This window comes from Varanus komodoensis, unplaced genomic scaffold, assembly GCF_004798865.1.
Source record: "Varanus komodoensis strain SLA01 unplaced genomic scaffold, ASM479886v1 scaffold26, whole genome shotgun sequence".
NCBI classification, from domain to species: Eukaryota; Metazoa; Chordata; class Lepidosauria; order Squamata; family Varanidae; genus Varanus; species Varanus komodoensis.
The window spans coordinates 4794676-4822135 of record NW_025335684.1 but is presented as its reverse complement, the minus strand read 5'-3'; the positions used below and the strand labels follow the sequence as shown (position 1 = coordinate 4822135).

Below are 27460 nucleotides of genomic sequence, written 5' to 3'. Positions count from 1 at the left end.
AAGTTTTTCACTGTGGTCGATTTTACTTCTCAGCAACAGCCATACAGCACCGGTCCGCTTCCGAGGGAGTCTCCCACTCTGTGGAATGGCCCACCCTCTGCCTCGATCCCAGAGTCAAAATGGAAGCGCCCAAGACAAGGCTGGCCTCTGCAGCTCCACCCAGCTTCGCCTCAGCCGGGAACGGAGCCAGCGCCTCCCTCCAAAAGCCGGCTGGTGGTCTTCATGGCCAGGGGCAGGGAAGAGTGCGTGTCCTGGTGGAAGCGGGGGCTGGAGACCTCGAGCGATGGGGTCAGCACAAACTGAGCCACGCTGGGCATTTTCAGCAAGTTCATGAGCTCGGTGGCCCGCGTCAGGATTGCTTCTGCATCCTCTGCGCTGTAGATGGAGGAAACCGCTGGGCTTTTGACAAAGGCCCTCATCTTGGACAGGAACAGGGAAACCCTGGGCAGAGAGAGACACGTGGGTTGCATGGGATGAGTGAGCGCCAGTCTCAGCAGGACCAGGACTGACTGGGGAGCAAGGACTGGGCAAAGAAGCAGTGAGAAGCTGCCTTGGATGAAACCAAGCCGTTGGCCTGCCTACCCTGGGGGCGGGGGGGGGAGCCAGATACTGTTTACGGGGCTCTGAGCAGCGAGCAATACCAGTGCCAAAATACCGCAGATGAAAACAACAGAATGATACAATTATACCAATAAAAACACGGTTGGCCTTTCTATCAGGGAAAGCTGGTTGTAATAAGGATGCTGCAGCAGGTGCTGGAAAAACATCAGCACACGCTGAATTTCAACCGGCAAGAGTTCAGCAGAAGGGTACACAGAAAGCTTTGCTGCAACCAGACTGTCATTCTGCCCTAGAGAGAATCCCCCGACACCAGGCAGCTGGTAAGGGAGGAGACGCACACGCAAATACCCTGGTCCCATGTTATGTAGCCGAACTGTTGTCCAAATCCCATCAGCCCCAGCCACCACGGCCAAGTCAGTGATGACAAGGGGCGGAAATCCTGACAATATCTGGAAGGCCTCCAGTTCCAGCGAAATATGCACTCTGTGATTTGCAAATACTACAAGCCTTTCTTTCCAGGTCCTGCTACCTGAAATACCAGGGTCTGATGCTGGGACCCAATACTTCAAAAGTGGCAGAACCGCTTCTGCACTGCTGAAAATTTGGAGGTGCAAATGTTGCGAAGCAGAACAATTGCTGCTGAAATTGGGTGGCAAACCACAACGGAGACGCAAAAGTGGGTATCTTTTCAGGCCAGATGGGTTCTGTTTGTGTTTCTCTAGCGGTTCGGTACCCCGTGGTTTGGTTGTGACAAGCAGTGCAGGAACAGGAGTGGAGGCGAGGGGAACTGGGGTTGGAGTGGCCCTGGAAAGCCAGCAACTGCCCTCTGCGTTCTAAATGCAAAGCCATTTGCTCTACTGAAAAAGCTGTGGCACCACCAGATCAAGCCATGCGCGAGCACACACCAACCAGACCGACAAGCCAGCCATGCGCCTCTCGCCCAGTTGCCCACCGCATACCTTGGGATCAGGTCCTGGCTGCGTGATGCCAGCTTGGTTAGTGCAGTCATGAGAACGGCAGTCACGCGGGGCGAGGACTTGGGGACGCTGACCGAGGGCCGAGACTGGGTGATTTCGAAGAGCAGGGCTTCCAGAACTTCAAAGAACTTGTTGATCTGCTCCACTGTGCACCTTTTATCATGCGACACCGATGCATATTCGCCAATGGCCCAGACCTGTTGGGAGAGGAGACACGGCCATTCAGGGAGGGGAACTGGCACGCCCACACCCATCTTCGCAGCCCTAATTGTGGGACATTCCCTGAGGATGGGAGTTAATGGGATTTTCTGGCTTCATGACTGCAAACCTTGAGTAGCTCGGGGATCACATGGAGGCTCAGAGGGGTATGTTGGCGACCTACAGGTACGTGAGGGGGTGTCACATGGAGGTGGGTAGAGACCGGTTCTCCCCTGCAGAGGAAGGCAGGATGTGCTCCAACGGAGCAAAGCTCAGGGAGCCAAGGTTCCGTTTAGAGGCCAGGAAGCACTTCCTGACAGTCGGGACCCCGAGGGTGTGGAATGGGCTTCCACGGAAGGTGGCTGAGGCCCCCTCAGTGCAGGTGTTCAAGGACAGGCTGGACGTGCACATGGTGGGCGTGTCGTGAGCAGGGCCGGCTGGGGCCGGGCGGGAGACCAGATGGCCCTCCTCCTGCCTTCGGCTTTCCCTCGCAGGATGGTCTTCTCCAGGGATTCTTGTGTTCGCATGATGTGCCCCAAATATGACAGCTCCAGCTTCATCATTTCGGCTTCTGGAGAAAGTGCCGCCTTGATGTGATCTAGCGCCCACGTGCTCCTCTTTCTGCCAGTCCAGGGAATTTGCTAAGCTTTCCTCCAGCACCATATTTTAGATGTATCGATGTTCTTCTGGTCGGTTCCTCACTGTCCAGCCTTCACACCCATTCCCAGTGACTGGTAACACAGCAGTTGGGTGCTTTTGGCACTGGTCTCCCAGTGGAGACTGCCTTACCTTTGACCTTTCCCAGTTCCTTCCTGGCTGCCCATTCCAGTCTTCCTTCAGCCTCCCTTAGAATTGGTGACTGAGCCAAGGTGGCTGAGCAACTATCAGGAAGTGTCGCACTTTTCCCTACCCAAACATGCGAAGGATCGTGCCCTCAGGGAATATCCTGCAAGGGAACCTGGCTAGGGGAAGCATCCTGCCCTCCGAGGAGTGTGGGCTTCTCTTTACCACATGGGTGAAGACGTCCTCTTTGCTGTCAATGTTGGAGATGGCTCCCGAAAACTCCAAAAGCTCTGTGGAGAGTTCCACGACCAACGAAGGGTGCAGCTTGCACAGCACCGGCAGCTGGGAACTCATCGCTCTGCCGACAAAGGAGAGACAGGGATGCATTGTGCAAGGCTTCTAACACCCCACTGCAATCGGACTACTTCCGCCTACGCTTTCGGAAGGTGAGCTCTTGACACGGTCCCCGCGAGGCTCTTCTGGCAGCAGAACCCTAGCCGCCTTTACTCCAAGCGTGGAGGGCCTTTTCCTTCTCTGCATGCTATTCTAGTTTGCCCCATGCAGAGCAGAAATGCAACCGCCACGGTGGGCTTCCGTGGCACCCCCTGGATGCCTTTCCTAGGGCCGTGGGGCTTAACAGATTGATGTGTTCGATCCACTGCTTGAAAGCACCTCCAATCAATTAAGACGTCAATCCAGACTGGGCAAAGCCGAGTTGCAAACTATTTTTTAAATACAGCTACAAAAGCAGACCGCCATCCTCTCGCTTCTACGGGAGGGAACTGGATGAACTAAGAGGAGGCTCCCTACAGAACGTGCATGTTGTTTGGAAAGAAATATTTCTTGCTTAAGAGTTATTTGTATCCATGTACACATTTATTTAATTAAATTAGCATGATCCATCCAGTGGAATGCCTTTAATCAGAATGGACAGAGGAGCCTGTTTCTTCCACTGCCCATCAGCAATGGGCAATTCTACAGCTTTTCTCTGTCGCAAGCTGATCCAGAAACTGAATCTGGGGCAGGTCTAGGGAGGAGGTGATGCAAACAGGTGTGACATTGGTTCAGGTGGGCCCAATTTTGTATTATTCATGCCACATTGTGCTACACTCGGGGTGGAGATGTTAGCGCCAAAATACTTAAGACTATCACTAGAAAGCCAATATGGCACAGAAGATCCTAACTCTACTAATCAACAGCTCTGTAAACAAATAAATAGACCAAATGATGGTATAGAACCGGGTCGTCCAAGAGCTTCTGTTGCTGCCAGGGCTGAAGACTTTGTAGTTTTCCTGTGCCCTGGAGGGCCCGCTTTCAATCCCTCCCCACCTCGGGGCACCCACACTCACCTGTATACCTCTGCCTTGAAAGCTGGGAGCTCATAAAGTTGCTCGCTTCTCTCCAGCATAGCCAAAACCAGCTTGTTCACAAGAGCCCCGTCTGCAAACTGGAGAAGAAGAAGAAGAAGGGAGAGTCTCCTATTTTGGCGTTAACTAGGAAAACGGAGACAGGGGCTCCGCCACCATCACCATGTCAGCTTGGTGGCGCTCAAACGGCTCAACCATTGTTGGTATGAACCCTGGTTTAATGTGGTCTTGGAGAAGGTCCCAAATGTACACTGAACTGCTGACTCAGCTTTAAACCTTGTATCTGGGGGGCTTGTCATGAGGTGATGCTGTGCCTCCTGCCTGTCGCCGTGCAAGCTGGGAAAGCACAGAAACGGCTTGAATCACGGTTTGCCTCGGGCACATGCCACAAGCCATGGTTTAGCGACACAAGAAAATAGAGAGGCTTAGATCAGACTAAGGTCCGGCCAGGCCAGCGTTCTGTTCACACAGAGGAACCCAGAGGAAAAGCGTAAGCAGGGCTAGAGTGCAACAGCACCTTCCGACCCATGCTCCCCAGCAAGCGGCATGCTGCCTGATACTGGGGGCCACACAGAACCCAGGACCGCTGGCCACCGACAGCCTTGTCCTCCGTGAATGTTCCATCTCCCTTTGAAGCCACCACGACACCTTGTGGAAGCCAGTTCTCCAGAGTACGTGCTGGTGAACGCCCTCCCGCTCGGGTTTCGGAGCCTCACCTTGGCTACGACCCCGAAGAAGAGCTGCAGTAAGATGGGCACACACTCCGCACACTGCACGACGCGAGGGGAAGCGGCCATGGTTCCCAGAAGCTGGCGGAGGGGAGACAACCTGTTGGCAAGGCATTGCAGAAGCCGTCAACTCTGGGGGCCTCTGGCTCCTCCCAAACCTCTGTCCCACTGGGGAAGTGCCAGGATGTGTTCTGTGCCGGCTGAGGCTGGCTCCAGCTGGCAGGACTGGAATTCACACTGCATGAGCTGAGATTTCCTTGCTCAAGCGGTGTCTTGCTTTGAACTCACTCCCGGCGTGGCTGAGCCACTCCCAGCCTCTTCTCAGTAGTGTGGGGCTTGTAATATCAGCCTGCCTTACAGGGTTGTTGTGGAGGTTATCCAAGGGAAAGCGAGGTGCTTTAACTGCTACCTGCTGCAATTTCGAGGAGCCTTCCTGCAACTGGGGGGCCTTTACTGGGACAATCACAATTGGAACCCTCTGTTTGGCTTGTCACACTTTCTTGCTGCGAAGCAATGCTTGGCTCACAGCCAGCCAGTGATTCAAAGCCCCTCCACTCACTGCAGGCAGGCGATTGTTTTCTGGGCTCAGTTCAAGGTGCTGCTGTCCATCTTTAAAGTCCTGGACAAATTAGAAGCCGGCTGCTGACTGGGCTGCCCGTCTTCTCCTGACCACGCCCGTGTCTTCAGATCTGCATGAGGAGAGCTTTTGAGGACACCGTTCCTCCAAAGGCCTGTTTGCAGGATATGCCTGGAAGGGCTTTCTCGTGTGCTGCTCCAAAAGTCTGGGATGTGCTCCCTCAAAAGGGGAGGTTGCGGCCCCCCCACAACTCTCTGGGCCTTTACAAAGGCTGTGAAGACCTGCTCTAATTTAGGCTGCAAACCTATACAGATTTTCCTGAGAATACGACATACTGAATTGTACAGGCTTAGCTTCTGAATAGACATGCGTGGGACTGCAGTGTTCGTTTTATAAATTACGCCGCTGTTCTAGCAAATGACCCGCTGCAAACGGAGGCAGTCTCTGCTTCTGACTCCACTTGCGTCGGCTTGTGCCCCAAATGTCACAATGCTTCACTGGTTCCAGTGGACTTATTTTTTACTGTTTTTAAAAGATACTTTTGTTTAGATTGCTTAATGTTGCCTTGATGTCTTTTTAGCAAATAAGACAGGGTATAAACAAATCTTAAGCACCACAACAGCAAAAACATATTTTAAAGATACTGCAAACTGTCTTGAGAGCATCAATCTGAGGATGCATCTAAAACTGAAATGAAGCCAGCAAGGGGGAAAGAAGACTTCAACTTGGCGATATTCACCTACCTGCTGGGGTCCCCGGGAGCAGACTCCGCACGGAGGAGATACTGGAAGAGGGCCCTGTACTCCGGGTGCCGGAAGGCTTCCAGGCAGGTGGTCGGCTTCAGGGTGGGGTCCAAGGTGGTCCGCTCGGACATGGGAGTCAGGGCAGACCTAGTGACAGATCCCAAACACATACAGGTGGTCACCTGCACTGCCCATAAAGAGGCAGAGTGCCATCTGGCCACAGGCAACCTCCTTCCCCTTTCAACAGCTTGTAGATTCAAATTAGTCTGCAGCCTCCATTGGAAATCCTTGCCGTTGTGAAGCCACTACTCCACAGGTGCAGAAACTCGCATTGCGGAAGAGCTGTAGGAACCCCCTCAGTCCCGGGGGCTCCCAGGCTTCTCCAGACAGAAACACCCCCTTCCCCATGGACCAACCCCCAACTTTTTGCGGGTTACCCTGCTTTTGTGCAGTTTCCCCTATTATAAAAGGCTGAAACGCCTTTCTGAAGGCTTAATTGTGGGTACGAAGGGTGCAGTCCCATGCATGTTTGGACGGAACAGCTATGCGGGCCCTTCCCTGCCCTGACGACGCATGAGGTTGCACCCCGGGAAACTGATGACAGAACGGGCTGCTTGGGCCCAGCCACTGCCTTGCCCCTCCTGCCGCTGCAGCACAGTCCCTGAGAGCCTCTCTGAAATGGAATTCAGCCTTCAGGCTGAAAGAGCTTTTATGCCTCCATGCTGGTCCCTGGGTTAGCGACGAAAAGAAAGCATTTTTAGAATGACAACCACCGATGAACCAGCCGGCCTGGAGAGCAGCCAACCCAGAAAAGAACGGTGCTTTCTTCTCCTCCTCCCCTGGCTCCGTTGCATCTCCACCTCTGCCTCTCAAGCCAGAGTTGCAACTCGGAGCTGCAGGAGCGCCGCCCGAAGCCCAGCAAAGGGAGGCTGCTTAGAGTTCCCTGGGGAGAAGGACAGGCAGGGAGTCCTCACCTCAGCTGAACATCCAGCGCAGCTGCTAAACAAGGCAGGTCCAGCAGCAAGTGAAAGATTTCCAGGGCCATGTCTGCTCCGAGCAGGGCTGGCAAAAGGTCCAGGTACTCAGCGATGAGGGCCGGGCTGTTCCACGCCAGGAACTGTAAGGGGAGGCAAGCCAGACCATAATGATGGAGACAGCCCTCTTCAGGTACCTCAACAAGAGATTCCCTCGGTGGGCAGGAGGTGAAACTCTGGGCGATAAGGGCGAAACTCTGGACACACGGCTCTTCTCCCTTGGAAGTTGCCTTTTACTGAGACAACTGACTGGCCCATCAACACCCATGTAAGGCAGAGACCACTGAGGTGTGCAGCTACCTTTCGGGCCAGAAACTCCCTTCAGGACTCACGTGGACAAACAGCGAGACCCCACAAAGCCTCGGCACACAGTACCTTGAACAGGTTTGGGGTGTTCTGCCGGAAGATGCTGAGGTTCTCGGTGAAAAACAGGGCGTTGTGCCTACAGAACTGGATGAATTCGTAGGCCAGCATTGGGCTGTGGAAAAGCTGAGCAGGAACTTTGGTGAAGAGGTGCTTGTAAACTGCTTCAGAGTCCACAGCTGCTGTCTCGCCTCGGTGTGGGGAGAGAGAACACAGCACAGGTAAGGGAAAAGGAAATAACGATGGGTACAATCCCATGCAGGTTCAGACAGAAAGAGGTCTTAAAATTCCCAGCATTCCCCAGTCAACTGAGAGGCACAGGATTATGTCCGAAAATGTACACACCACCTCAGGTCCATCAATGAACGGTCCTGTGGTTGGACTGTCAGCTGCCAGGTTGCATAAAAGGATCAGCGCTATGTGATCAGGGACAGGGAACCTGTGGCCTACGGAAGTTTCCTGTCTGGCTCATGGAGCCTCCTCAGGTTCTTCCAGTGGGTGGGCTTCCTGGAGGGTGCAGAGGGAGGCCAGTTCTCTCCCCATGCCTCAGTCAGACATTGCACACTCTTGACCCAGGTGAAGCTAGATGGCATTGTCCTCGAAAGAGGAGGAGCCAGCCATTCGGACTCACTGTGGTTCAGGAAGAACTGGGCGATGGGCAGCAGCACCCTGGCATGGGAAAGATCCCCACTGAGCCGGCCGTGCAGGTTCTTCATGCAGGAGAGCGAGCGGTAGACATAGGAGGAGTCCTGCCTGCAAATTAAGTCCATGATCGTGATCGCTTCGATGAGGCACTGTGCGAGAGAGGAAGAGGACCGCTGGTCAGAAACTCCAGGTCACTGCCAGCTGCTTGCCAAACGCTCAGACCTTCCTGCGACATACTTACAGCTTTCTGCAGTTCCCCATCTGCTTTCTTCAGAGCCCCTGACAGACAAAACAAATCCAACTCAGACTCTTCCAACCAGAGTCGGAAATGCCTGGCCCACGTCCAGCCCTCAGCCGGGCTTCACGAGGCCCACAGAGATGGGATGGCAGAGCACGCTCTATACTGCAGCGGTGCAGAGCATGCACTTTTGACTCTCGACCATCCCCTGCCCGGATGCAGCTTCTCCCAGTGGAGTCGCTCCAGAGATAATGAGGAGGGGAGAACACGCGGCTTTGTGGCAAAGCTCCTGGTCTGCATGCAGAAGGTCCAGTTCAGTCTCTGGGTCGGGTTAGGCAAGGGCCTGCCAGCCGTTGGCAGCGTGGACCCATGCCCTGAATCGGCTTCCTGTGTTGCTCTCTTCATCCAGGAGCGTGCACTGCCATGGCCTCTGCTTTGGCATCTGAAGCTGGGGGCTACAGGGCCGTGCATATGCAGAGCACCAGGCCGGGAAAGGCTGGCCGTTTTCCCCACGCGCAAGTGACTGCCAAAAAAGAGCTGCTGCGTTCGCACATTGTTTTAAGCCAAGCTTCCCCAGCCCGGTCTCCTCTAGAGGTCGCAGACTTCGTCTGCCATCAGCCCTAGCGAACATGGCCAACAGACTGGGATGTTTCCAGCTGACCGTGCAAACTGGGAAAGGATATAATATGGGAAAGGAGAGGAGTAAAGAAGTCTGCATCAGCTCCGAGTTCCCACCATCCTTTCTGGAAATCAGGCCAACTCCTTTCCCTGTCCCAAGTAAATAACTAGACTCACGGCGGTTACTCTGCTCTATAAGCCGCTGGCAGTACTCGAACGCCTTCTCCCTCAGGCGCTCCTTTGGCGGAAGCAGGCGGCTGGAGGTGGACGTGACTGAGACCATGGACACAACAGAGCCGTCCACCTCTGACTTGTCGTCTGCAGAGAGAGTGTGACAAGATGGGGCAGAGAGAACAAGCCAAACGTCTCCCAGATGCCCGGTGGAGGAGAGGCACGTTCCTTCTGAATTCAAGCTGAAAGTATTGCCCACCCTCCCATCCCACTCCGCCCCGTTGACTGCCAAGACCACCCTGATGCTGCTGCATGGGCCACTGTTCTTGACGCCGTCCCGGGATGCTCGACTGCTTCTCTGTACCGAGAGTGGATAGATGATCTAAGCAGCTGGCATGCAAGGATGTGGCAGAATTTTGCTACTCCCAGGAGGAGGGGCAAGGCCAGAACAGTCACTCATACAGAAAAGCATCGATCAGACGCCTCTTCAGTCTCACGGGAGTCACAATTTTGCCCATTTCACTTGCAGGCTGCTCCTGGTGCCCAGTTTGGGAAATGCCCCAATTGCACCACATGAATATCGTACTTTATGTAGGTTCCCTAAATTGCACCGATGCCCCGAACGCAGACTCACAAGCCACACAGTAACCGCTTTGCCAAGAAATGACATCAAGAATGGTTATCTCAGTACAGACACATAAATACTTCTGCCACCCGTTCAGCCAACCACCACGAAGAACCCTTACCTGAATTTGGACCAGTTGCTCCATCGCTCCCATAGCAGAGCAGCCACTTCTGCAGCATGGAGAAGGCCTGCATGTTGAGCCACTGATCCTCCGTGTAATACTGGCCGATGGAGAGCACAGTAAAGAAGTCTGTGGCCACCGTGCCATCCACCTCTGTGATGGGGCCAGGCTGGGGGGAGCGGGAAAAGCTGGTTACACCGCAGAACTTTTTGACAGAGTGGCTGTCCTTGAAAGCAGCATCTAGTCCAGGTTTGCATGCAGGGGATGTTTACTGTGGGAGGCCCACAATGGCTTGGCGGCAGCAGGCAGATTCAGGCCTGAGAGCGTGAGGAAGACCTGCTGGATCAAACTGAGACCTAATTCGGTCCAGCAACTTGAGACACCCCAAGGAAGGCCCCCAGCAGGGCTAGGAATGTCTCTCTTGAATGAATTTGTGCAGCCCATGAGGGACCGTACGCCAAAACAGGCTACGTCGTTCATTCTGGGTGCTCTGTTTACCCAATTGGAATGTGGATTGTTTTGGGAAAAGAAGTGTCTTCCCCCAGGGGAAAGGAGAAACTGTGGCCGTAAGATGCACCGCCTGTATGTTCAAGCCACCTTGAGCGACGCTTCCAAGTGTGCAGTGCTTGCCCATGCCAACCCAAATGTTCATCTTCCCTGCATCCTGCCCAATGCTCCATGTATTATACCCACTGAGCAACTGTTCAATATGCCATCTCTTTAAAAACAGACGGAGCCCGGTCTGCAGTTCCTCACCTGTCTGGCTCTGGGGTTGAAGAACCCCCCCGAGGACTGGGGAACCCCTTGCTGCACACTGGCGTACCTCAGCCAGTCCACCATTCTCTTGCTGAGCAGATTGACCTGATCTATGGATCCAGAAAGACACAAGAGAGGGCAATGGTGAGTCCCTTTAGCAATCCTAGTCTCCGCCACCAGCCAGCCTGGGAAGTGCCTGGAGCTTGCCAGGAATTGGAAAACACCCAGGTTTCATGGACAGCCGGTACCTTCAGAGTCCTCATGGCCTCTAAGCATTCACCTCTGCATTTCCTGCATTTACCTTTGCTGAGGCTCGTTGGTGCAAAGCTGATGGCCTTGGACAGGATGGGGAGGAGATGCCGTGCTTGCTGGCCTTCGGGAAGTCTGCCCTCCAGGACTTTCACCACATGCTGCCCCACAGCTTCTATGTCCGACTTTGTATGGCCCTTAGGGCAAAGCAAACATGTGAATGCCCCAGAGCAGAAGTGAGCAGAAAGGCATTTGTGTTCTGGCTATGTATTTTACACCTGGTGCACACACACGAGCTGGTTCAGGTATCATAGCAGTTCCTGGATGGTTTAATCCAAGAATTGCCATGGTAGGGCAGCCGCAAGCAAGCTGCCTTCCCTGTGTTCATGGCTTCTGTTCTCTATCCACAATCCAGGAGCACCCAATTCTTGGCTAGCTATCATGACATCTAGACCTGAAGTTCCAGGCTGTTTAGGAGTTAAACAACCCAGAGCGAACCCAGCAAGAAACCATAGGCACACCAGTTTCCAGGCTCAGAAACTTGATAATAAACCAGAAATCAGGCATTTTTTGAGCATACTCACTCACTGTCCTATGGCATTAAGGGCCCTTTCGTTTGCGGGATTGTCCAAAGCTAGGAAATACCAGATCTTACCACATGGGGGAGGTTTTCAAAAAGGCCGAGAAAGATGATCATTTAAGGAAAATGATCTTCCCATGCACAAATTCTAGGTGTGTAATCGGCCTCAGGAAAAAGGAAATAACTTACGTACAGAACTGAATCACAGGCTTTCTAAACACTTACTTGGGCTAGCAGGATGGAGAACGCCAGACTCAAGAGCTTCGTGTTCTGGATCTTATCCCAAGACAGAGTTAAGTCAGTGCAAGGCGACATCTCTCTCAAGATGGCGGCACAAAGTATCTGAACCTGTTCAGGGCACTTTGGGAGATGCAGCACTGTCTGTAAAAGTTCCACAAAGTTGCCATCCAGCCTGTAAAGAAGCCATCATGCTGAGCAGCAAACACAAAATCAATCCAAACTAAGAGCACAATTCTGTACCTCTCTACTCAGAGGTAAGCCTCACTGAGCTCACTGCGTGTCAACACTGCAGCCTAACACATTTTCACATTTCTGTTCCATTTTAACAACTGTTTCCTGCTCTCATTTTATGAATTGCATGTATGTCTAAAAATACCCCCACAGCCAAAAAGAGTTGAACAAAACTATTTGAATAGGGAAACATATTGTATAAAGTGTAGCTAAATTTCAGAATTTTATATTATGTAAGCCGTCCTGAGTTCTTCCGCAAAAGGATGAGATATAAAACTCTATCATATATACTTTTAAAAACTCTATCATATGTACTATATATTTTGTAACTGCAGAAACATTCGTGTTAACGTAAATTGGCCATACCATTTAAGACATCTTAAATAAAAGATGGGAGAAGTTTTTTTCTAAAATCAAGACATCTAGAATCGATAGACAAAGAGGAAACTCGCTTATCACATGTAGCATCAGCTTAAAACCATCCATGGCTTTTTGTTGATGGAGCTACAAAAATACCACCACCATTTCCTTAGACATGACAAGATCAGCACTTTTGTTTTCACTCACTGTCGACCATATTTAGTGGCTGAGATGATAAGGAAGAGCCTTTGCAGACATGCGACTGCTTCATTCCCGAAGTCTTGATTTTGAAGGAAGCCTGTGATTCGAGAAATGAATTTTTTCAGCTCTTCATCTTGTATCTCCCTAAAAGGAGGGGAAAAGAATATTCAAGAAATCCCCATTTGGTGCAGGCTTCCAAGTCAGACCTTTACCAATAACACCCAAGGTCTTTTCTCATACACTCCATGGAAAAGCATGTGGATTCCCTATATAAACCTCCAGGTTCAATTCCTGGCAGTTCTACTCAGTAGATTCTAAGTAGCAGGGTTTGGAAAGATTGTGTCAACACTACCAGTCAGAGCAGGTAGCAGCAAGCTGGACAGATCAACAGTACAGATGCAGGACAAGATAGCTGCTTCCATACAATGAAAGACCTACAAAAATGGGAAATTTCTGAAAACTGGGATCTTTCCAACATCAACCCCAACAGAACAACTCTGATTTTGGAGTTGTAGCCATGTTACTCTGTTACAGCAAATACACCATGAGAGTTGTGTGGCATTTTAAAGGTTAATAATAAATACCGACATTTAAGCTTTAGATATCCTGTTAGTTCTCTGTGTGAGAGTCCACTGACACATAACAGCAAAAAACTGAAGGTTAAATAAGAAGTGGATCACAGGTTAATTGCAGTTTATTTAACCCATAGTGCCTGGATGTGCATGTCATGGGCTGCTCAGATATCACATATTCAAAATGGCGGCTCCATACAACCTGGCAAATCATGGGAAAATGTATTCTTCTTCTTCAGCATCTTCATTATTTAATATTACGATTTATTTGACATCTGTACCACCCATAGCCAAAGCACTCTGGGTAGTTTAAAACAGTTCTTAAACAGAACCATTATACAATAAGAACTGTAAACTTTTCAGTAATTCCAGAATTTAAAAAGTGTGAAATTTTAAAAACTATTTAATGATTGAAACAGTCTTTTATACAAAACAGAGTTATTAAAAACAGCAGAGTTATTTACCCCCATTGGTATTTCTGTCCTCAGTACAGCGGGGGGACTTGGACTCTATCAATCTACACTCTCTACAGATCAGAACTGTTGCGTAAATCAGAACTGAGAAAACTCAGACTTCTAAACTCTACTTGGACAGAAAATCCCTTGGGCAGCTTGAATGTCCCTTAAATGGAACTCCCTTACCCCATTTACTCTCCTAGCATTCCGTGATGGTCTACTTGCTTTTAATGTGTATAGCAAAATCTGTTCTCCTCAAAGTCTGTGTAATCCTTTCATTCTCCCAAACTATTTTTTCCAGTGAGCAACTCTGTGATTTTGGGCAAATCAATATATCTCAGACTAAATGGCCTAACAAAGAATAGGGAGGGTGTGGATTTGTGTGTGAAAAGACCATGTAGGTTGCCTTGAACTTCCCGTATAAGAAGTCGAAAACAAGAGGCTCTTCTGATTATATTTCTGCATTTATCGTCTTCCTTTCCCTCCTACCTGGCCTGGCGCAGGAAGCTTTCCGTCCCCGCTGTGTACATCCTGCCACTGTCCCCCTCCCCGCAGCCGGGACTAAGTCGAGGGAAAAGGAGAACTAAAAACACAACCAGTCTCTTCACACCCCTCCCCGGCTCATCCCTCCGCCATTTTCCCCGACAGGTCAATTCTGAGCATGCGCGCAGGTCCCTCGCTAAAAGCTGCCCGTGCGGAAAGCGGTTCCTCAAGCGCCAAGGTTCCGGGGGCGTTTGGGCCCTTCAGGTTCTTCATTGCCTCGCCCTTTCCAAGCAAAGACGTTTGTTGTTAGAGTGGGGAAAGGATCCTTTAATTGCTAGCAGCGACGTTGTTGGTTGAGTGAAGGCAGTCAGGCGTATGGAGGTGCTGCTGGTGAAGGGCTTAATTGAGGAAAATAACATGATGGAATGATAAGAGTTGACACAAAGGACTAGCAGCTTAAGACAGCAACTCAAAATGTATTTAGCTGGGAATAAGTCCTGGTGAATGCCAGCAACGAGTATAAGCTCAGAGTGTTAGGTCTCTCCTGCACCTCTTCTCTTTTGGGGTACAATCTTATGCAAGTTTATGCAGGATCTGCCCCCCACAAGTCCCAGTGGACCCCAGCCAGAAAGAAGTCCTTTGATTCCCAGAATTCCCCAGATAGGCTGCCTGGTGGATGCTGGGAATTGTAGTGTTTCTTTCTGGCTGGGAAATGCTGAGTACATGTTTGATTAATATAGCGCACAATCTTATGCAGGATGGGAGTTTGAGGGTATCTTCCCTGTAATCGCTGAGGTCCACCTAGCACCGACGTTGTCATTTCTGTTGTGTCAGTGACAACTGTCCTCTCTTCCCAGGCATTTAATGGCACATGATGGGTTCTGCTTGCTGTTTAAATTAGGACTAGTTTTAATGAAAATATTTTAGATGTTAAACTTTTATATTTTTTGTATATTGGGATTTTTAGCCGTTTTAAATTTGTACACAGGAATTATATAATTTAGTTTCTTGCATCTGTATTTGCGTTGTATCTTTTGTATTTGATTAATTGTTGTGAACCACCTTGAGAGCTTTGGCTGCTGGGTGGTATTGAAACAAACAGGAATAGGATCTCACCCTTAGTTATGCATTTATTGTTATATTAATAGTTATTGTTAATTAATAGTTATTGTTATATTAATTCATATCCTACCATTTTTCCTCTCACAAGGAACCCAGAGTGGTTTACACAATCCAGTTCTGGCTTTTATCCTTACAACAGTCCTGTGAGGTAGGATAGGCTGAGAGTCACTGACTGGTCCAAAGTCATCCAGGGAGCTTTCTGGCTGGAAGTGTGTGTGTGTGTGTGTGTGTGGGGGGGGGGGGGTGTTCTAGAACCCATGTTTCTGAGCTTCCCAGTCCAATACTTTCACAGACACCCCACACATACATGGGGAGCATCATGTCCCCTTTTTTTTCTTCAAAGGGTTTCCTGCAAGTGCTTTTGGTTACTGATTTTCAGCTCTGTGAAATACATAAGAGAACATCCTTAAGGAAATAAACTGCTATTATTCATTACTATTACAATACCAACGTACATGACCCTGTGTTCGCCTCTCCATTTTCTTCATCTTTAAAGGGAGAATTTCACAACACTGGCAAAGTACCCAATGGAATTATGTATTGAGAACATTACGGGAAATATGAAAAATCGATGCTTTGTATGCAGTTGTATTTGAGAAAAAAAGGTTAAAAGTTATTAATGTCTTCGTATTGGAGCTGCTCTGATTGCTAACAAGCTAGATACTTCTGTAGCAGAAAGATTTCATCAGGAAGGCAGGCTATCAAAGTTAAGTTTGCTGGCATTTCCCTCAGGTGTGCAAACATTTGCCAGCTATTAGGATGAATCAATTGGGAAGAAATCATTACAAGGAAACACAGCTGTCTGTTTTTCACTGAGCTGGATAATCTCTGTACCCCATGTCTAGCAATAAAATTGTTATACACACAAACATGTTATGTTTGTTTGCTTTTTTAAACATAAAAGCAAACAAAATGCATTTATTACAAGAAAACAAGGGAATACTCTAAAAAGAAATTGCAGCATTAATCCTCGAAAACTCAATGGAAGAGTAAAGTTTTTATCATCCATAGAAAGATGATTAACATGGGAGCCAGCTGAATTTCTGTGAGGCAGGATTAGACACCTACCTGTACTATGAGGATGAGAATACTAACTTGCCCTACAAAGGTGCTGTGATGATTACTAAGATAATGTATATGAAATGCATAATGTATATGAAATGCTTTGAGAACGGTGCCGTTTACTATTACTTTCATTTCATTACATTTATATCTCACTTTTCTTCCTTTCACAAGGAACTCAAGGCAGCTTACAAGGCTCTCCTTTGCTCTGTTTTATCATCACAACAACCCTGTGAGGTAGGCTAGGCAGAGTCGGTCACTGGTCCAAGGTTACTCAGTAAGCTTCATGGATGAGTGGGGAGTAGAACTCAGATCACCTGAGTCCAAGTGTGACCCTCTCACCACTATGCTGCACTGTCTACCTTCTCAGTTGAAATCAGCTTGCCCAACCACAGAGACTGCAGATATGTTGTACTACAGCTCCCATCGTCCCCAGGGCCTGGGCTGGCTGGGGAAGATTGAAGTTACAGCCTAACAGTTTGGAGGGTGCCTAGCTGGGGAAGATTGGTTTAAGTTGATGAACCATGATGAATACCCCTCAGTTCACTACCCAACACAAACCAAGGATTCTCTTCAAGGGGTTTTCATAGTTAACAAGCCATAACTGGTTAGTGCAGTTGGGTTCAGACAAGGGAACAACCCACAGTTCAATGGCAACCTACACCCAACCCATACTCAACCAGTGAGGGTAGGTTATTGTCTTACCTGAGCCCAGTCACGCTATTGTACTATAGATTTTAGATTAACAGATGTCCTGCCAGAACATCAGTTTAAAAAAGGGGGTATTCATATACTAGTGAGAAAATAGGTTATATTTTGTTCAAGATTTCAAGACATACTCATGTGTCTCATGGGCCAAAACGGAATATTAGAATGTGGGGGAAGAAAGGGTAATACTATATAATTAGCTTTGCAGTGTCTTCAAACATCCTCTCTGTCAGAAATTAAAGATAATATAAATGCAAAGCATGTTTGCAAGAGATGGGTTTGATGTTAGTCTTGACAGTGTAAAAAAATTACAGCTGGATTCACTCACTGCCAAGCAGAAAGACTTCCCACATTGTCTTTCACTAGCGGCAGGAAAGAAAGCCGTGATGATGTGAAAGCGAAAGAGGGGTGTGCCGAAACAGGACTGCAGCTGAACGTTAAGAAAACAAAGTCCAGAAGAACCGCACATTTTCAAGGACCACAATCAAGGAACCGAAACTGCAAAAGCATTTGCAAACCTTAAGCTCAATCAGCAATTCACAGGGAGGCTGCAGGCGAGAAATTAGAAAACAGAGGCCTGGAATGGCAGCCACGAAGGAACTAGAAAAGATAATCAAGCTAAGGATGCGTCACTGGAGACCGAGGTCAAGATCTTCTGAACGAGCGTATCGCCAGTCACTGTGCACGTGTGTGAAAGCCGAACGGTGAAGAAAGCCGGCTGGAAGAAAAGGGATGGCGTTTGAAACGTGGTGCTGGAGGAGAGTGTGTGACTATTGTGGACTGATGGATCCCCTTGCTCCCCATTCTGATTTGGAACAGCTCTCCAAGAACTCGAGCAGGGTGCCGTTTGCGCCTTCACCTGAGCCTTTTAAACCAGGCCAGAGGGCCAAACTGCATTCAGAGCTCTTGGACACTGCTTCCCAATGGGGGACGGGGCTAAAAGGTCAGGGCAGAAGGGGTGCAACAAACCTATCGGCATATTTCCACTAAGCTGCAGCAGGGGTATGTGGCATCTGGGTCTGAGGTTCCAGGCTCCCGTTTCAAGCGGATCAGCGTAGAAATGGGCAGAATGAGTTGCATTACGAACCTGAGGTGCCCAGTTTACCTCTAGGAAACCTGGCTGTGCAACGGATGCCACCACCCCAAAGGAAAAAGAAAATGAAAAGGGAAAAAAGGGAGGAGGAGAAAGAAAAAGAAAAAAAGAGGAGGAGGGGGAGGAAGACTTCCTCTTAAAGTTGGCTTGCAAATTTTTTCTGGGGGGGGGGTTATTTGTAACTTGTTTTTCCTCCAAAGAACTGATGCTGGCATCTATTGTTCTCCACTCAGCCTGCATTTCACCTTCCCAAACACCCTTTGAGGTGGGTTAGGCCGAAAGGCAGCACCACCGTGGGACAGGCAGCCGAACCTGGCTCTTCTCAGCCCTCTCCTGCCTTTTTCTCATTACAGTTCATGAAAGGAAATGCATCCCATCCAGGCTGCCCCACATCCATCCCTGCTCCCACCATCCGGTCGCCCTTTCCCTCATTTAATCTGCACACTTAACAGATTTTAATTAAGCACACAATATCCTCTTCCAGCAGTGCCTGCAGTGCTATAACCCGGTTTTTAAAATTTCATCTCAGAAGCTGCATGGGCGAGTTAAATCAGCACCGACCTGCAGTAAACTTCAGAGTTTGTTCCACAAACTTCATGCAAATTGAGGTCAGCAAGTTCTCGCCTGTTAGATTTATGCCCTGATGTTATTAAAATGTTATGTTTTTGATATGGAAATCGGAAGGGGAGAAAATGCTTGTACAAGCAGGTTCGAAACGGCAGCCATGCCCCCAGGTCAATCCTTTGCCGCACTCGGATGATAGAAATTTAAGTGGGGTAAATGTTCCATTATATGAACATACTGCTCTCCAAGTGCAGCTGTCGATCATAACTTAAGAGTGCAGGCATTTACATCTTTGTTCGAATCGACTGTGTCATTAATATAAGAACAATGACCCCAGACGTTTCTGCAATTAAAAATGGAAGACGGTCCATAACCCCAGCTGTGGGAGGCCCGTGAACGCATTAAGAATTGATAAATGACCTATAATTAAAGCTAAGATGGCAGGTATTAAAACATCCAGAAAGTTATCCCCTCCGTATGTTTTTCACAGTACATTCTGGGGCTTGCGTGTTTGATATGTTGCCATGAAATGTGCTGTCAAAGCCATGAAGATCTCTCTGCCAGCAGGATTTCATGCCTTCCGAAGATGCTGCCTCGTATGTAAATAGTCATTTCTAACATGCCCATTTGATGCCACTTGATTCCTAGTCCGGTCCCTGAGGTGCAAGAGTATGAAACGAACAAAAGCACCATCTGAACTGGCCCCTTGGGGCGCATATTCGGGCCCTGCAAGCTAAGGCTACACAATGACCTCCTGGAGAGCATTAAGTGATGCGACAGCAGCAAGCGCCTTTAAAAAAAAAATCATGTTAATAACTAATGGCCAGACCCTGGTTTTGTATGTGTTGCTGTATTTTATTGTTGTTTTTGATGTGTTGTGGTTTTTATGATGTTTTTATTGTGTTTTGATCTCACGTTGTGAGCTGCCCAGAGGTGCTGTGGCACAACTGAGTGGCCTAGAAAAGTTTTAAATGTGCCCCTGGATGCCACAAAAGCAACTGGGATCGAGAGAGATGGCACAGGCCAGGAACAACCGTTTTTGCATCTCCCACACTTTTTGAGATCATAAAATGAGCAACCAAAGTATTACTGGTTTGGCCTACAAACAGAATCCGTTTCAGCAAAGTTGAGACATATACCTTTCCATTCTCTCCTTCTGGCTTATCAAGGTTGTGTGAGCGAGAGACCTTTTGCCATGCCTTTCATGACACTGGGAAACGATGAGACTGGTATCACCTCTGTGCATCGCTGGACTTCTTCGGCCAACCAAAGGAACTCCATTTAATAGTTGTGTTGGCCAGAAAAGCGCCATTCTACTGGGAAAACAGGGAAAAACACAATCTCTCACGTTTATCAACATTGTCAGTTGTCTGAACGGTACAGCAGTCCTGTCCCTTAAATTGGAAAAAAGAGTAGAAAATAAACAGATGCTGGAAGTTTCAGAACAAAGCTTATTTAATTTTGGTTTAGAAGTTTAAAATTTAAACACATTTCTCCTGTTTTCATATGACAACTGAGGCATTTTAAAAAGAGGCAGATGTTTCTTGTCTTTTTTCTTGTTTCGCGGTTTCTTATTGTTGGAGGATTCTCCCCACTCAACACAGAGAAAAGGATGGGAGAAAATTACCTTAATTTCAAGTTAGTCATGAATATTCTTCAGGTGTTGACAATGATAAGTCAGTTTCAAAGGTGGATTTGGCGCACAACAGCAAGTATAAAAGGGAGACAGAAGAGGGAGGAGGGAAAGATTGCTAATTTTGTATCTGTAATGCTTTCCAGGGATTTTGAGACAGAAAATAGCTTCATCACCTAAAACCAGGTCGAGATGCAGTAATTAGATCCTTGAGATCCAAAACACACACCGTTAAACAGTCATCAGCCTGATATTTTCAAAATTCTGCAAGAAAGGAAAGCATCTGTTGCATTTTGGTATCACAGTGGCCAATTTATTTGGCTCCAGATAATTGAAGTAGCACATATCCCTGGGAATTTATGAGGAGCGCAAACTCCAATTTCTCTCCAAAATGGGTTTTGGATCAAGAACAAAATGGGTTTGTAAAAAACAGGGCACCTTAAAGGCCAACACATGTATTAGGCAGCAATTTTCATGGACTGCAAGCCTGACTCATCAAATGTTAGCACATAAAAGTTTATGGTGGAATAAATGTGTTAGTTTTAAAGTGCCACAAGAGTCTGTTGTTTCTGCTCCAATGGAATAAACGTGGCTTCTTGGAAATTATTAGTGTTGTTGTAAGAGCCTTTCCTTTCGCCTTTCAACAAAGCCCTATCAAAGTCTGGGGGGCATGTGCCATAAGATTCTTATGTCTCCTGAAGCTCCAAGGAAATATAGGGCCAAAGGGACATTGCATCTCCGATTCTTTTTAAAAGGTTAACAGTAGCTGCACACATTCATGAAATTGTCCATTTAAGGGCAGAAAAGAGTTGCATTGTGCTAGGGACTGGGTGAACTTTGTACTAAAACCAGCCCCACCCCCAAAACCTGAATGATTCCCCCCAAACTAAAGTTTATCGCAACATGAGTGCGATTGCTTAAATGACTTAAAATTTAAGCAAATTTGGCATGTTTTCTTTCGATTTTGCATTCCTACATTTAAGCCACAATACCAGGCAAGCTTACCTGAATGCAAGATGGACTGAACACAGTGGGATTTATTTCAGTTTAAACCTGCACAGGTTTGTATCTATGGCAGTCACAGGGACCCCCCCCAAAAAAAAAGTGCTCAAGGCCCACACCCTTCAGTCACGACAAATCATCTCCAGCAACTTCTCTGTCTTCTAGATGTTTTAGCAGCCACTGACTTAACATTCCAAGCCTATCTGTACAGCCTTCAAGCTCATCTTTTCACCCTTAAGGACTAGAAGCTTGATTACTTTTTCTTTTAAACCCCAGTTCTGCTGCATTCATGAAGTTTTTCAGCTTCGAGGACTTGGACCATCTAGTTCAGCATTGCCTTTATTGCAATCATTGCAACTGTTTATTACAACAGTTCTTCTGCCTTTTGGGAGATGTGATCTTTCCCAACCCTGTTTGAGATCCTGCTGGCTATAGATTACTAGTCATGAGTCCACGTGAGCGTCACCCTGCTGAATATCAGGCACAGGGGACCAATGGCGGGGTCTCGTGTCCATTCCATTTTACCGTCATTCTCCTAAATACAAAATGCATCCAGAAGGACTACAGACACGGCCATCTTACGATGCACCCGTCTCCTTTGATCCAGTTAGACTTACTACATGAACATCTAAATAGTGTTTTGTTGCAACCAGAGAGTCTTGCACCGGGTTTTCTTTCAACAGCACCTGGAAATTCATCATCCGTTCGATGCACAGCAGGTAACTTTTGAGCCTCTTGCTGCTACGCAGCTTGGTGGACATCAGGAGGAGCCGAGGAGCGCATTCTGAACTGCAGGGAGTCTTGGCTTGCAGAGCTGCTTGTACTTGCCAAAAATGAGGTAGCCTGAACTACCTGACAAAGGAAGGGGTGGGAATCACTCGGGAACTCGTGTTGTGCCGAGAAGGGAGTGGAAGCTTGCAGGCTTGTATTCCAGCATGTCTTGGCCTTTCTGAGAACAAAATTGCAATTCCCATAGGGCAGGACTTTAGCCCAGGGGTGTCAGCCCCGAACCCTTAAATTTGTGCACCACTAATTAAGCATTTCGCTTAGGAGACTGGTTAAGTAAGGCATTTAAATCTCCGCATGAGAGTCGTGTTAAATCGGGGTGAGCAACCGTTGGTCCTCTGGATGTTCTGAACTAGAGCTCCCATCAGCCCTAAGTTACATGACCCATAGGGAGGGCTGATGGGAATTGTAGGCACAAGCACTGTTCGCCCACGGTTGTACAGGTGTTTTCTTCCACCTTCATGATAGTTTGATTTTTCAGAGCAGCAGCTTCTATAAGAACAGGGCTCCAAGGACAAACAGCTTCAGCTAATCTTCGCGAGTTGCCCCCAACTCGTGGGATGACAGCTTGCCATCAACAGGGCTCTGGAAGGCACTTGTTCTGTCTCTGGGCCTGGCTGGCACATCTCCCACAATGCCACCCCCAGTCTGGTGCCCTCCAGATGAACGGGACACCCATCAGCCTCAGCCAGCATGGCCAATGGCTGGGAGCGCTGGGAATGGTAGTCCGAAACATCCAGAGGGAACCAGGTTTCAGGCAGACTGGCTTGGGGTGCAAAGTTCACTTTGTGGAGTGAGAGCTGCCCAGGTAGTTTTGGGCATGCAAAAACTTGTCCTGACTGCTTCAGACACACCCATGGACTCGGCCTGGCCGGGAGCTTGCGCGCCACCCTTTTATTTGCATGGCGTCGGGTACCGTCCTGGTCTGTATGGGTCTCTACTGTAACACTGCACAAGCAGGGAAAGGGAGCCAGTTAAGCCAGTGGGTGCCAGGCGTGTTCGGCGCTACACACGCACGTTCCTTTTTGCTCTCCCACCTAGTATGTGTACATCTGTTTGAGGGGCATCCAAAAAATCACGGACAAATTGTGAAGAAAACTTGAAATGTTACGAGGAGGCGAATCAACTTGTGTCGCTCATGGTCAAGGTGCCCATTCGAATGACCCCAGCAAGTGGTTGAAGACACAAATGCTAGAGAATTCATGTGTGGGTGTGGGTGGCAGGAGTTCATTAATCCAAAAGCCACATAGCCAAGCTAAACTTAAAACCAAACAGGTCAAACTAAGGACAGACATGCAAATAGACTGATAAAAATCATTAGCTCAGAACCAATTTTTATTATTCCTTCTTTCATGCATCGCTGTGTGCCTGTCACTTGTGGTCTAAAAAAATAAAAACCAAGCTTTAGTGTCTAATTGCCTGGAAGGGATTCTTGCTCGCCACCGGTGAGCAGGCACCTGGTTCTTCACAAGCCCAGATAACTGAATTAATGCTCCATTGCAACATTGAGCCAGGAATGCGGAACAAGTCAGCTTGAAGCCCACTAAGCCGTCGAGAGTCGAGGAGAGCCTGAGCAACTTGGAAACGTGAGTTGCACAACACCTTAAACCCAAGTGCACAAGCCTTTACTGCTTTCTGTATAACACACATCTATACTATGCTAACTGACCTACAGAGAAGACAGACTTGAAATGCAAGGGTTCCACTTTGGCAAGTCCGTGATTCACAGTTACCCCGTCCTCCCCTGGACATGCAGCCGTAGGGAAGAACGGACACATTCTAAAGCCACCTTCCCAAACTTACAGTCCAGAAATGCTGGGCTGCAATTCCCATCATCCCCAACCACAAGGAGGATCGCAAATGTAGTGCAAGACATCTGGAGTGGGGAGAGCTGTTCGGGGCTGGCCTTCAGGGAGACTCTGGAACGCGGAGTGGGACATTCAAGGGCACTCGATTAGCCAGGACCCACCTTGCTAGGAAGTGTTTACTGGAAGTTCTCCTGCTAAAGGGGGCTTGTGCAGGAGAAGCTCCCAAGAGATGGGATCCTGTAGGCCAGACCCGTCCCCCAAACGGATGGCCTGGGTGACCCCACCAGCCTTCAATCCACTCCCACCCCATCTCGCATCCCCTGCTATTCGGTCTCGAAGCCTGGCAGATCTTGGCAAGCGCTTGGCGTGTCAGGCAGTATCTCAGAATCCTCCGCAGCACCGAGACGCCTCTGCGGCCCAAGACACATCACTATGGAAAGGAGACCCTGAGCGTGGGAAGCTCAAAACCTGCTTCTGCAGGTGACGGGGGATTTCTCCCCCACCCCTTTACAGCGGGCACCCCCAGCGGCCTGGTGCTGGTCTTCAACAGCTGTCCCCTCCAGCCAGCATGGCCAGTGGTGAGGAATCCTGGGACTTGTAGTCCAAAGCTCCTTCCCCACCCCAGGCAGGGGAACGGGACACCCCAGATCCTGTCACTCCCGTAGCGAAGAACAGTTGCTTGCTTGGAAGGAGCATGCTAAAAGCCTCGCTTCCATCAAGACCAGGAAAAACTGTTCTTGTCCAAAGGGGCTCTAAATAAGCAACAGGACTTCAGAGGGAGCTTGTGGCTTTTTATCCAGGCTCCCAAACTGAGTGCAGCGCAGGGCAGGGCAAAGCAAAGACGATGCCTGTCTGTCACTTGCCCCATCATATGGGCAAAGCTGCTTCGGCTTTTCCTCTCGCTTGTCATCACCGTGCCTTTGTTTTTAAAACTCGGCGCTGCCTTCTGCGCACACTCAAGGTCGTCGTTCTGCCGCAGCTCCTCGGGGAAGCCTCAAGCCCACACTCCCAATTCCAAGAGGGCCCATCCCTTCTCCACAGGCGGCATCCAGCCAAAGGAGGAGGTGGACGAGGCCGTTTTGTTGAGCTCATGCGGCAGAACGGCGAAACAAGCTTGGGGGAGGCTCAGTTTCACCGCAACCCGAGTGCTCAGCTGAACAAAAGCACTCTGTTTGTGCACAAGTTACGCAGCCCTGCAGGTTGATCTGCGGCCGTTTGCCTCATTCCGGACGGAAGTCCACCCTCTTTCCTTGGGCAAGCAGAGCCGGGTTCCAGAACCTTGCCAGAGGCAGCTGTCCCTCACTCCAGAGGTCTACTGGTGCCTACACATTCACCGGGCACGAGGAGCCTGCACCTGGGCGCAGATACCTTGTGGCCTTCGCCAGCTGGTACACCCATTTGTCTCTGGAAACACAGTATGGAATTAACACCCACCCCCTCAAAAAAAAACTGGATATAATTAATTATTGCTTGCATAGGAAAATGGAGCTTATGGAACAGTCATCAAAAGTGTGAGCACAAACAACAGAAATGATGCTGAGAGAGAACTGGCTTGGCGAAGCTGTAATTACAACCCCGAACCCTTTATCCAGCTGTACTGGTTTCTGATGGGGGATGTGGAAACCGAAGCACCAAAATGCTCTGAACTTCTTGGGGGAGGGAAGAATTGCCTTTGTAAAAACAGAGAGGCGCTTTTTCATGCACAGAAGGGAAAGGGGGTTTCCTCACCTGGGTACTGAAATAGTATTTTTATTTCTGCCTTCCCTCAGCTGTGGACGTTTATCATCCTGGGATCTGAGCTCTGATGCTCCTTCAGATCGGTATCTGCAACCTGCCCCGACCCCCAAGACTGAGCGAATGACCCCGCAACACACATACATACCTTACAGGCAAGAAGGAAAATGTGAACTGCGCCCTGCCCCACGTATGAATCATAGAAAAGTAGAGCTGGAAGGAGTCATAGGGCCACTGGGTCCAACCCCGCTAGTACAGGACGGCAGGTCAACCCATCCCTCTTGGATGGCTGTCCAGGCGCACCGTGAATGCCTCTAGTGTGGCAGTGCCCACAACGCCCCGAGGGATTGGTTCCATTGTCATATTGCTCCAGAGGAGATTTTTCCTGAAATTTAGCTGGAATCTGGTCCATTCTCTTGTGTGTGCAGTGGCTCTATTTAGAGGAGACACAAGCAGGGCCACATTTTAGGCTTGCCGACACACAGGTAATTCCTGAACCGTTGTCAAGCAAGAGGCAGGATCTTGGATTACTTCACATGCCTTTGATACAAGCCACCTCCCCGTCCTTGACTGGCCTCCTCTTTGGAAAGCTTTGGGATTTGCAAAGCCTCTTCAAACCCTTGGCTGCTAAGGACACCCTGTGAGCAACGAGCAGTTGATGCGGGGGTGTGGGATCAGGGAGCCTGACGCATGTGAAAACGGCATGGCCCTCCAGAGGGTGTTGGACTACGACTCCCATCAGTCTGAGCCAGCATAACTAACAGCAAGGAACTGCTGACCACCGTTCGGAGAAAATCAGGTTCTCTCCCTCCCAGGCTTAAAAACAGCCTTATTACATGTTTATCCTGTGCTTCCTCCTCCCAGGAGCTCAAGGTAGCATATGAAGCTCTCCTCACCCTCACCCTCACCGTATCTGCGCAATGATGCTGCGAGGAAGGGTAAGCTAAGGCAGACAGTCATTGCCGCAGGGTGGTCCAGCGAGCGGGCTGCACCGGCCCTTCGGAGAAAAGCCATTCCGCTTCCTCCTCTCTCCGTCTCTCAAGCTGAATCGCCAGGAATGGTCCTGATGCTCCAACTGGCTGCTCCACAAATCCCCACAGGAGACTTTGCAGAAACACACCACAACCTTGCGCTATACGGCACGGATGCCCGGAAGGCCACTTGCCACAGGATTCTCTAGTCCGGTTTACCAGCATCCTGACATGATAATCGAATTGGAGATGGGCAGATGGCGGGGAGGTGGGGAGACAGAACGGACACTACAAGGCTGGCAGACACGGGGAAGCTGGACTAGGTAGTACAGGTGATGCAGGGCCATCTCGACACGCGTGTGCCATTTTTGGTGGCAGTTACAAATCGCAACGTCAAATTCCAAGCAAATGTTTTGCAAAGGCCATCCTAGACAGTTTTTCTAGATTTAGGGGCAGGAGCTCTGAGATGTGAACGGACCTCAGTTGTGTGTCTTTGGGGACCAGCAGCGCCCCCCGCGGGAGTAAGAGTCCTGTCAGGCTCACAGACAATTGCCATGCTTGAGGAAAAAGAAAATTAATGGGAAGGGGGGGAACCCAGCAATCATTCAGTCAAATTGTCTCTGTGCTGTGTGTGTTTTCAATCTAAAAAAGAAGGGGGAAAAATCTCCAAAGTTAAAAGGCAGAACAGACAGTAGGTGGAGGTCTTGCCTGTTCGTTTGGCACTGTGCGATCCTAGGAACTGCTGGCCTGTCCTTTAAAAATCTTATTCTGAAAGAAGCTTTTATTTTTTTAAAAAATCTGAAAACGGCAAAGTTGTAGTTTTTCTTTTAGAAAAAATCTCTCTGACGCCTAAGCTGCCCTTCCAGAACATTCGGATTCCTCATTCGCTGGCGGCCTGTCCGTGTGGGGCCGTCGAAGTGATAACGCCCGTCTGCGGGGCAGGTGGTCCTCTCGACTCCTCCATCCGAGGCCTTTTGATGTCTGGTTCGCTCGGACGCTCTTCCGCATCCTTAGTCCCTGCCTCTCCCACGTGCTGGCTGACCACCGCTGGAGTGGATGAACTGGCTTGGGCTGCAAGCAGCTGCAGAGGATTTGTCAGGG

General features: G+C 49.1%; 2 protein-coding genes across 11 annotated transcripts in view; both read right to left on the bottom strand.

Annotated features, from left to right (window-relative positions):
• AP5Z1 (adaptor related protein complex 5 subunit zeta 1) lies at positions 1–25667 on the bottom strand. Of its 4 annotated transcripts, XM_044433783.1 has the most exons (18): positions 25537–25667; positions 19565–19738; positions 12373–12510; positions 11560–11746; positions 10807–10951; positions 10506–10615; positions 9750–9918; positions 9010–9150; positions 8218–8255; positions 7963–8125; positions 7344–7522; positions 6909–7051; positions 5935–6081; positions 4603–4714; positions 3869–3966; positions 2745–2877; positions 1521–1735; positions 1–441 (listed from the first exon to the last, which is right to left on the bottom strand). In XM_044433783.1, the coding sequence occupies exons 1-18, from the start codon at positions 25587–25589 to the stop codon at positions 171–173; spliced, it is 2616 nt and encodes an 871-aa protein (XP_044289718.1). In that variant the 5' UTR covers positions 25590–25667; the 3' UTR covers positions 1–170. The 4 variants fall into 4 exon arrangements, with proteins under 4 accessions (XP_044289718.1, XP_044289719.1, XP_044289720.1 ...); XM_044433784.1 differs by lacking the exons at positions 19565–19738; positions 25537–25667 and adding an exon at positions 13883–14011; XM_044433785.1 differs by lacking the exons at positions 19565–19738; positions 25537–25667 and adding an exon at positions 13403–13870.
• The window catches only part of FOXK1 (forkhead box K1), a 68746-nt gene continuing 64446 nt past the window's right edge, over positions 23161–27460 (bottom strand). For 6 of the 7 annotated variants that reach the window (XM_044433789.1, XM_044433787.1, XM_044433788.1 and 3 more), the window contains one exon: positions 23161–27460. In XM_044433789.1, the coding sequence (XP_044289724.1) occupies positions 27370–27460 (91 nt within the window). In that variant the 3' untranslated portion in view covers positions 23161–27369. The other variant, XM_044433793.1, reaches the window with a different exon arrangement.

What these genes read in the sequence shown, in the direction of transcription:
- AP5Z1 (XM_044433783.1), bottom strand. Translation starts at nt 25,589, where the DNA reads ATGATTCATACGTGGGGCAGGGCGCAGTTCACATTTTCCTTCTTGCCT. An exon ending in TCTCCATCCTGCTAGCCCAA is followed by an intron (nt 10,952 to 11,559) that starts GTAAGTGTTTAG and finishes CTTTGCCCTAAG; the next exon opens with GGCCATACAAAGTCGGACAT. An exon ending in CCAGTTCTTCCTGAACCACA is followed by an intron (nt 7,523 to 7,962) that starts GTGAGTCCGAAT and finishes CCCCACACCGAG; the next exon opens with GCGAGACAGCAGCTGTGGAC.